This window comes from Betta splendens, chromosome 13, assembly GCF_900634795.4.
Source record: "Betta splendens chromosome 13, fBetSpl5.4, whole genome shotgun sequence".
Classification (NCBI taxonomy): Eukaryota; Metazoa; Chordata; class Actinopteri; order Anabantiformes; family Osphronemidae; genus Betta; species Betta splendens.
The window spans coordinates 3,957,763-3,968,687 of record NC_040893.2 but is presented as its reverse complement, the minus strand read 5'-3'; the positions used below and the strand labels follow the sequence as shown (position 1 = coordinate 3,968,687).

The 10,925-nt window shown below is 38.9% G+C and overlaps 1 protein-coding gene across 1 annotated transcript; it reads right to left on the bottom strand.

Annotated features, from left to right (window-relative positions):
• Positions 1–4,648: 4,648 nt before the first annotated feature.
• Positions 4,649–9,281, bottom strand: linc.pou2af1 (lnc RNA pou2af1). The gene is made up of 6 exons (XM_055514128.1): positions 9,275–9,281; positions 7,730–7,789; positions 7,329–7,429; positions 6,912–6,963; positions 5,908–6,224; positions 4,649–5,219 (listed from the first exon to the last, which is right to left on the bottom strand). Exons 1-6 carry the CDS (start codon positions 9,279–9,281, stop codon positions 4,887–4,889), a joined length of 870 nt encoding a protein of 289 aa, XP_055370103.1. The 3' UTR covers positions 4,649–4,886.
• Between the last annotated feature and the right edge of the window lie 1,644 nt (positions 9,282–10,925).

Genomic DNA, 10,925 nt, shown 5'->3' with positions numbered 1-10,925 from the left:
TAATAAATTTATAATTGTAAAAGTATTATATTAATATCATGTGATTCTGTGCTGGAGTATAAAGGTGGTGTAGTTGTTAAAGCTGTTACCTCACACTCTGTTTGACCTTTCTGTTTTATGAGTCTGAATGTTCTCCCTGGACTCCTTCAGTCCAAAGACATGCAGCTAAGTTGCAGAGAGACTCTAAATTACCCATAGATGTAGTATTAAAGGTTGTCACATATGCAATGTGTTATAGACTGGTGACCTGTTCTGGGTGTACCCGCCTCTCTTCTAAAATAACTATGGCACTGAGGTAGCATACATCTTCTTCCATCCACTAGCTGATGGGTTGGAGCCAATCCCAGTTTTCACTGGGTGAAAAGTGGGATCCACCCTTGACAGGCAGCCAGCCATCACAGAGACACGCAGTGACAGACATCTATTGCTGCTGACTTTCTCACACTGCCAATTTAAAGTTGTCAGTTATTCTAACCTGCATGTCTATGCATTGTGGGAGGACCCGCTTTTCCAGAGATGTATCATGGATGTGCATGAGTACCACAGAAAAGCTCCAGCCAGTCAACGGTATACAACACCAAACTTTTGCAGAATCTGCTAAATTTCACAAAGAAAATGAAGGGTGAGTTTCCTCCAATAAGCACTGGGCACTTCCCATATTGTATCTTGATGGAAATCAATACAAAGGATTTAAAATCAAAATCAAAACCCTATGTCCCTCATAACTCAATCCCAGCACTTAAAATATTTATAGTGAACAAATGGGCCAATACAAATTGGCCAGAAGCGTAATCCAAATGGTCTAAACGAGTAGTAAGACTTACAATGAAAGAGGTAGACAAAAGTAAGGTCAGGGTTTGTCCCAGGTCCAGTAAACAATGTAGTGAATCAACAGGTCGGGAAGCGGGACAAATTATCTGGCAACATTTACATTTACACTTAACATTTGTGTAACATAACATTTAAGCTTCCAATAATATTACTTAAGGAAGACATTTACACTGCTGTGTGTATAGAATAATTTTTATACACATTGCTGTTTTATTCTCTATTTCTATTTATAAACACCAGTAATCATGTTTAACATTATGAGTTTTGGAAAGGATGGACAGTTTTACTATCAACATTGAATACATTTTTACAATCATTTAATGAGAAGAGGTAAACAAGACAATGATAATGATACCTGGAGAGGTGTGAATAGGAGGAACGAGGGAGTGAGAGGGAGACACCCTATTTAACGACATAGAGATTGGGTGAAGATCTCTGTCACCTGGGAAGAGCTCACGGTCACTGCCCCTTCACTACTAGTGGAGCCGACTGAGGTTGCTAGGGCATCTGTTTTGGATGGGGGAGGTGAAGAAGCCCCAAGGAATACCCAGGACACACTGCAGAGCCTATGTCTGTTAGGACCAGGGAAATATGTAGGCTAAGGCCTAATGCCTAAATATTTAAATATAATTAGATATCCTGCAAACTGTAAGTGGATTCATGAGCAATGAAAACCCAAAGAAGCCCATCTCTTCACGGCAGGACTGGCACAGGGAAGAACCTTGTTACAGTAGTAAGCTAATTGCTGAAATGGACAGCAGCTTTGTTCCAGTTTTCACAACTACACTTCACTTTTCTCATCCCAAGGAACACACTATATTTAGATTTTTCCTTATGTGTTAGGCCTTAGTCTGGATATTTCTCTAGATAGCAAATATCTAGGTAAAGAAGATTCTGGGTGCTGCTGCTAACCCCCCTCAGCTAGGAAAAAGTGGCTATGAATCATGATTCACATGAATAAGACTGGGCTTTAGCATTTTAAAGCTTTACTTTATGGAAGAGACAACCACCATTGTACACACGCCACCTATAAAGAGTCGGCCTGCATTCAGCTTAAACAGACTGATTTAATTTACTAATTCAACTTTGTAGAGTAGATCCAAACTTTAGGACACAACTTACACTACTATAATCCTCTGTTTGCGTTCTCATCAGAGGCCCTTTTTGGAACCTTATCAGAACCCTAAAGGTATATAACACGTCAACGCACACGTAGACACGCAGATATCTCTCGTCTCGTCTCAGCTTTGCCAAGCCACATGGTTGTCTCAAGAATGCCGTAGTAAGGACCCTTGAGGTAAACTGGTGACTTAAGGTCTGTTTACAGTCATACAGATTAGTTTAGGGTGGATCAGATCTTGATCAACTTCAGACTCTACTCGTGTCAGTTAGGAGCCTAACATTCCCAGCCCTTTCACTTTAATTCCCAAAAGCCATAACCTTGTCTCTCTCAAGGACAGTTTAACCATGTGTCTTTTGGGGAATTACAATCTTGATGCTAAGCCTTCAGCTATGCCTTTGGGTAATACACAACGATGGTTTAAATGAAGGTTTGAGTAGACAAAAGGAAAAGTAGACAGGTGGAGCAGAAACGCTCAGGGTGCAATTTGGTTTTCCAGTAGAGAAAAATATATCTGTAAATATACATCAACAAATATACATTGTAGTAAATTTAAATCTAAGGAACAAAGGAATCTAAGGAACAAATAGTAAAAAGGTCTATGAATAAGGAATTATAATAATATTCCACATGACAAGCTGTCATTCTGCGTTATAAATGGGGAGTGACAATGTTGTACATATAAAAAGGTTTGTCACAACATGCATATGAACGAATGGCCTGTGGTGCGTTGCCTGTGGTATTTCTACACGAACCTTTTGGTAGATTCAGGGTCTCTACCAAGCAGTGCAGCAAAAAGCAGCCAATTGTTTCTTCTACCACATGTACCATTCATCATTATTGCTAATACATATGTCAATATTGGCACTATTTTGTGATTGGTTGGTTTTTTGTTTGTCCATATGACCATATTTTCATATTTGTGGGGGTGCTTGAGCCTGTCCATCACATTGCAACATACAGAAACAGATTACTATTCACGTTCAAAAAATGTATACCCTTTAGAAGCAAGTTCCCACAAAGATGTGAGAACAACATGGCTGACACCTGGCCAACCTTGAGACGCAGGTGAAGTGCTAACCACAGCACCAGCAAATGCACTAAAATGATAAAGATACCCCAAATGGCCCCATATTAGGTGTCTGTGTAGTGTGAAAATTTTTGACAAAGAAGACAATGAGTAAACCATAGTTTACTCATTGTTTTAAAAAACAGACATCTTGCATCTTGCAGTGCATCCTGAATTAAAAAAAATCTCTTATAACCTCATCATAATGTTACACAAGAAGACACAATGACACAGGTGTAGCCAAACAACCTATATAAAGAACCCCAATCAAATTCTACTTTAACAGCACTAGGCAACATTGGAAAGGTGGACATGGAGTTTTCTTTGATGGAAGAAACTGGTTTAGACTGTACAACCATCCGACACAACAACAATATAATATTATAAATATAAATAACAAAACACAGGCAGGTTGAAAGGACCTGAAATTGCACACCGGAAGCCTACAGCTCAAGCGCAGAGGACACCTACAGAGACAGAGGGCGACAAGAAAGAAGAAAGTACCCAGTTACAGGGAATGAGGACACATGGTTAATGACATGCGACATGCAATGATGGCATATAAATGGATAGAGATAGGAGAGGAGAGGTCCGTGTATAAAAGGGAGGTCCTGCAGTCCTGCAGCAGTTGTAATCAACACCTGCTTAACTAAGGTTTTTTTTAAGTGACCTGAGCCAACTATGGCTATAACATTTATCGAACGTGTTTCAAGTCTACTCCTAAAACTGTAGCAGTTGTCTGCGACCTGAACCTGAATCAGGAGCTAAAGGCTCTCTAGAAGCTAGAGAAACCACCAGTAGATCTACACTCTGGACGTCTGCTGGAATAAAATGGTATGTATGATTTTTCATGTCTTTCAGCCATGATTTGATTATTGAGGTCTGCGACACAAAATTGATTTTATTTTTCTATCTTCTAGAATTTATGAGAAATCAGAGAATAGATGGTTATGTGGAACAAAAAGGACAAGAAAAATTCCAGACAGAAATCCGGAAGTGAAGTTGTTTAAGTGGGTAAAAAGCTCACTAATTTGCTTTTTCTTCAGTTTAGTTTCAGATTGTGATTCAAACCTCCTGTATATGAACATAGATCATAGATTTTAAAGCTAAATCTAATGGCTTGGGTGTATTTTACTTACTCACTATATGTGGTCATGCCTATTGATATCACAAGAAAGACATCTGTTTGAAATGATAGACATAAGAAGTAGGTTGAAGTATCCTTAAGGAAGACGCTGTGTACTTACACTGTACCTCCACATGATGCTCACTTCTAGTCAAACTTCTTTCCTTTTCTCTCTCTGTAATCTGCTTTAGCACTTCTACTGAGCTTTTGCTGCAGGTTAAATCAGATTTCCTAACTTCGGTACCAAGTGTTGCATAACAGTACTGTTCAGTCCTAACATGTTATTTGTGTTTCCCTCCCACATTTTTGCACTTCTTCGTAACAGATTAAAGAAACTGAGGAGACCAAGCCTTGCAGACATTATAGAAGCTAGTAGATCAAAGACGAACCTTCTCATGAAGCTGCAGGGGGCAGAAACCTATGAAACTGAATGAACTAAATGACACTGAATCAAGTTGCCATACTGTACTTCAAACAAGGCTTTATAAAAAAAACAATCAAATTTCCAATTCTGACCTCATTTTATTTATTTGTTGAAACAGTGTTTGTATATGAAAATAAATTTAAGTAGTAAAAAAGTCACAAATTATGTCAAACTTTCCATCCATTCAGCATTCATCATATTCACTTCAGCAAAGCAAAAGCCTGTTCAGAAAATGCAAGTTCCAGTACAAAGAGCAACCAGCCTCACTGACACAGAAGTATATTTACAGTCAGAGGATATACCATTACTGTCTCCATCATAGCACATTGTAACACATCTCAGAGCTCATCTGCAAATCTTTCCTGTAATAGTTCTCCTCTACAGTGCAGGCGTAAGAGTCTGTGGTGTTGCAGTATGATGCATACTCAGGGGCAGAAAAGTTCTGCTGCTGGACTGACCAGCAGTGGGGCAGGCTGTTGCAGTACTGGTAGTGGTAGTGCTCTGAGGTAAAGCCGTGGTAGCTGGACTCAATCCTGGTGGGCGAGTCATGGCAGGAAGAAGAGGAGGAGGAGAAAGAATCTTGTGGTGAGTAGCTGTTGTGATCCATGGGGCTGCAAAGCTTTAGTGATTCTGGCGAGGAGCAGAGAGCCTAGTAGGAGGAAGACATGGAGGATTATGATGAGAATTCACTTTTAGCAGGAGATTATGTCATGGACAGCAAGGTGACACTAGTCTAAAGGCTCACCTGGGAAGCCTGTGAGTGGTGTCTTTAATTTAGTTTTTGATGTGAGTTCGGTTAATTCCTTTATTAAAAGTACTGGAATAGTATTGTTCCTGCACTGCTGTGAGTAGACTGCCTATGCTGACTCTATTTTGGGTTTTATTTTGTTACTTGTTTTTATGTTGTCCCAAAGGACACTGAGAATCAACAAGACCTGATTATAAAATGAACACTATTACGATGGTTACGTTTTAATGTGCTTGCAGGCCCATTACAGAAATATATAGGTATAACATCTGTACAAGGTTGTATGTTAATCCCACAACCTAAGTCAGTGCTACGGACAGAATGCCATGCCAGGCCTCTATTCAAAACATACAGTATTAACATTATTTCCTGGGGTCTTAAAAAACATTTATTATTGAAAAAAAAACATGTTTATCTATTGAGGTTTATGAGCATCTGGCATACATCCTCGATTGTTCTCACCTATACATTTAAACTTTATTGCAACACTTGTAATATGATGATAAATTCAGGGTTTTTTATATAAGAAGGTTGTAATCTAAACATTTAAAAGAAAAACACTAGTTCGTGTCACTATAGGTGAGCCTACCATGTCAGGACCATAATAGTCCGCATCTGATGAGAGTCCATGGCACCAGGGCAGCGGTAATGTGGGAGGAGGAGGCAGGGAGGCGCTGTAGCAGATACCGCTGCCACTGTCACTGTTGTTATTGCCGATGAAGCCGTTGCCAGGCAACATCACGTCCCCAAAATGCTGCTGATTGTCGTTTAATGCCCCCCCTTGCATCTGGATGGCGCACGAGCCGTCGGGGACAGCGAACGCGGCAGCTCGCAGCTGGAGGGTTCGCGCGCCACCATTACTCATGTTCAATGTAGGGACGGCGGAAGGAGGGTCCACATAGCAATCTAATAGAAATAATTATGAAGAGTTAATTTAAATATTCAAAGTACAAAACTAAAGATGATGAGAGGGATAAATGTTATGTGATATATGGTGCTATTGTCGTCACGGGAAGACGTGATCTCTATTTCAAAATGTGAAAATATTTAGATATTATATATATATATATATATATATATATATATATATATATATAGTCTCTAGAAGTAGATGATAAAACACTAATGAGTTTTCGAAAAGAACCACATGAACACACACCACAGGGGCACATTTAAATAGACCTACAAATTCAGGTAGTGATGTCATGACACCATCAGCCACCAGATTTGAATGTTGCCAGTTTATAAGAAGCGACCCAGCACTGTAGAAATGGAACTGAAAATTGTAGGGTAGAATTGCGATGTAATGCTTTTCCCCAAGTAGTTGGTCGTTTAGCTGGTTTTCTGTTCAGAGCAGGCTACCCGAGGACTATTTTATGCTTTTGTCTTTGTTTCTTTTTGAATACTTTTTACGCAAACAAAGGGCATTGGGTGTTGCTGTGACTGTATTTTAATGTGAATCGCTGCATGCAAATGTAGACTCTTAGCCTGTGTCTGAAGTCAGGGTGGATGTAAATGTTACAGCAAATGTAAAGATTTAATGGATACATTTGAATATCAATGGACCTGGATGGTGTTACATCGAAAACTTACTTGGAAAAACGGGACCGCAAATATCCTGGACATCCGAGCAAGCCTGGTTTATCTGTCCATGTGAGACGACAGGAAGAAATGGGAAGAGACACATGGAGAGACGACACAAGCGATTATTAGAAACTTGTAGCCTGTTTACTTGTTGTGTTTTTAATGTGGAATTGTAGTATCCTCATAACTTTCAAGGGCTTTTATGTAGTATAAAGGGTAATGCTAATGCTGTGTGTGTGTGTGTGTGTGTGCGTGTGTGCGTGCGCGCGCGCGCGCGCATGCGCGCGCAAAACATTGGGATGTTTTCTGGAAAGACAGTCAATGATTTACAAAAGCAGTTTATTGCTTCGCGTTTTTCAGTTTGTCAGTGTCAGCCAGAACAGACACGAGAGAGGGAATGAATGAGTTGTTTAGGAGGGGGTTTACCATTTTAACTTTCTTGTTGCTGGCCTCCCTGGCTCTGTGCCTCTGCAGCAGCTCTTTGACCGTGGTCTTTACTCGGACACCCTGGTATACCCTCGGTTTTTCTGCATTAAAACAAAGTTTAATAAACACAAATCTATTGGGTAATAGCAGAGAACTCTATGCTCCAGCACACAACACCACACCCACCAGCTTCTCTCTCAGGTCACAGTTCGTTTTCTTTATAACAATAAAAATTTTATTCTTCGTTACGTTCATCTTTCTCCTTAGACTCATAAAACTCTACACACTAAAACTCTTACACTGTGACGTTAAAGAACGTGTAATACGTTGGTAACGAATACAGTATTTTGATAAACATTAAAAACTAGCGCTTCTGTGCGTAAAAGCGCAAATCAGCACACCCTGATCGCTGGGGTGTTTTCCACCGCTGGTCCCGACCTGAAAGCCCCCCAGCCCTCCCGCTCAGGGCTTTGTGGCACCACGCAGCTGGGAGTCCTCCTATACGCCGCCAGTAGACTCTTTTAATTGCAGCTTGTGTGTGTTTCGCTCTCCGGAGCCATCCCTCCCATATCAGTAACAGAGAAAACGGCTCAAAAAGCGCTTATGTAAGTACATAATCCAGATCTTAAATGGACATATGATAGATTGATACGATAGAACATATATATGCTGTGATAGATGCTGTAGAAATGAGACGACGAACTGTGTAGGTGTCGAGGTTAATACGAAGGTACGATCGTTTGGTAAAACAAACAAAAAATAAAACTCGTAGCGAGCGCGAAACCACACGAAATGTATTAAGCGATCGATACATAGTACATGAAACGTTTTTCATTAAATGCGTTACAGATGTAGATCTGAGTAAGAATTGCATGTGCACATAAAAACGTTAACATCAGAAGTATAAGATGGATCGGTGGCTATCAGTGACAATAGATCACGATCTGTTAAGAGAGGGTGACTGGTGGACACTTTGTAAAGGTAGTCGGTTTAGGGCTTCAAATTGGTCAGATTACTGTTTCACTGGGAAAAAAACGACAGTGATTTAATTGACGTAGTGTTTAAAACGTAGATACAAAGTCGATTCCAAACTATGTTTAAAAAAACACAATCTCTATTTTAATACGTGGCACAAAAAACCTGGCGCTTATACAGTACAGGTAATAAACGTAGCCTATTTTCCTATAGGTTAATTCCGATTGAGGAAACCCAGAAGGAACGTCTCGCATAGGTGCACGTAATTTAGCCCCAAAGGCGTAATTTAAAGCACTCGGGAGTGACATGCTCTGGCAAAGAGCATTTGATAAGAGACGAAACCACGGCAGAGAAACATCATCTGATAAATATTCATACAGTTAAATGCTACTTCATGATTTGTCTTAAATGTGGCAAACAGTGATTCAAAATCTCTCCACAGACACATCCCACTATTACAGTTACTCATAACGTCCTGTTACGCACAGAGTAGAGACTGGGAGAATAACACAGAAATATTAGCTTTAAAATTAATCATTAGCAAGAACAAAATAAAATGATTACAAAAATCATTTACACGTCTTGACGTGTGTCAAGAGATGCATAGATCAGGTAGGAAGTATTAAACGCAATTCATAAGTGAGGGTAGAGCTACTGTATGTGTAGGAGTGTGTGAATGGGAGAACTCGACTTTCCCAGTCTGTCCAGGTGTAATTAAAACAAGCATTCAACACATAAAGTCATGTAAAGAGAATTCCACTGTTGGTCATTTTTAAAGTCTGCTTAATTTAGAATGATAATTAAATGCATCTGCTCAGGGTAAATTGTTTGCGTTTTTGTACGCTCTTCTAATGTGATATAGTAATCTTGCTTTGTTTTCCCCCCATCTCTATTTCTCTTTTCACTTTGTCTCGTAACAGGGAAAAGGCTTCAAAATTCATTTCCAGATGAAACTTCGAAATGAAACTCACCGGACATGATGGCACAGATAGAGAGGCAGTCTGGAGAAGACCAATGGGGCTCCACAACGTCCTTTTCTGCTTCAGCAAAATGGCCAAGAACGAAAATTGTACAAAAGTCTCCAAAATTCTCTACGAAACTGTCTTACAGTATAGCCTGAGCGTGCAACTAATGTCTAATATAGCTGGGCATATATTAGTTTGGGATTTTCTTCCTCCATGCCTACTATTTAAAACCCCTAGAACTCAATGATTTGACAATGATTTGATTGCGCGTTACTTTCAATTTGAATATTCAGAGGCAACCGAGTTATAAAGATTTTTCATTAAAAATCACAACGCATGGCCATAATAGATGTTCTACTATAATATAATATGTATATTTCATTTATTTTAATCAAAAGGAAATCATACTTTTATTCATTTTATCTTCCTTTTGCATTCTCACAGCATCACACCCCCTCATTAAGCACTACAGCACAGGATGCTTTAACACCGCTAATCACATTAAATGTGTGTTCCTGCGTCCGCCAAAGCTACAATAAGTCTCAACTATTAATCCAATCCTATTTTTAAGCCTAATTTATTAGAGGAAATACATAAAAATGGGAAAAAAGTGGGCGTGGCAAAGGGCAGTAGCCATCTTTAGCATCGCAGGCCTGAAAGCAGCTCTTGCAAGGTGCTCTATGCACCACAGCTGAGGGAGACTGTGATTATTGACAGTTTAAAACATTTAACATTTTTGTTATTTGTGTTAATTGTAAATTAATTCTCCAAATATGATTTTTACAAGCATAAAACCTCAGTTCAGAAAATAATAATTTTAATCAAGCTTCTAGACTCAACATTATATTTTTTTACGACAGATGAACAAAACCAAAATATATAGGATATTTATGTAATAATTCTTTGAAGAAACAGGTTTATATCTGGCAGACAGCAGCCTATTCAATTTCTCTCATCATCTTAACCTTAACCGGCATTAAAAAGTGCTTTGTACTTCCTGTCGCATTTAAATCTTAGTTTGTGGGCTAAACATAATGGGACAATTAATTAAAAATAAAGCACATTACAAATTCGGTATTTGAACTAATTAATTACTCATCTCTAACCAAGAAACACATGTTTAAATATGTTTCTTTTTTATTTTGTTTCTTTTGTTTATTAATTACAACTTTAAATTTTGTAATGATCAAATAACTGCTATTGTACCTCTTTAAACATTGTTTGTTTTTATTTGAGTAGTCCTGCAACCAACGTCAACAGCATATAAAAAAAGCAATAAAATAAATTATATATAATGTGTTTGTTAAATGTTTTTCAGAGCCTTTTAATAGTCTCGAACATGTGCACAATTCCTTGTGCACTACGCTATACACCAGGAAATATTTATTTTGCCCTCTGGTCGCTCGATCAAGGTTTTTCTTTGCCTCTACTCTCCGTTCAGCGGCGCCTCACCTCCAACCTCAGCAGCGTTAAGGCGGCTCCACCTGGTGGTCACAGATGTCAAGAATAAACTGGACTAGACCTCTAGATGAGTCTTTATATTTAGCTGTATAAAATGTATCCTAATTCTGAATATGAACAATTATGTTGTTAAAAGAAATGCCAAACACGCAAAAATAAATTTAATGCACAATTTTCAAATAAGGCAACATATTAA

Bases quoted from the DNA above. Each gene is read 5' to 3' on its own strand.
- linc.pou2af1 (XM_055514128.1), bottom strand. The intron at 6,225-6,911 runs GTAAGTTTTCGA...TATTTCTATTAG, and splicing joins TTGCGGTCCCGTTTTTCCAA to ATTGCTATGTGGACCCTCCT. The intron at 5,220-5,907 runs GTAGGCTCACCT...TCCTCCTACTAG, and splicing joins ACTATTATGGTCCTGACATG to GCTCTCTGCTCCTCGCCAGA.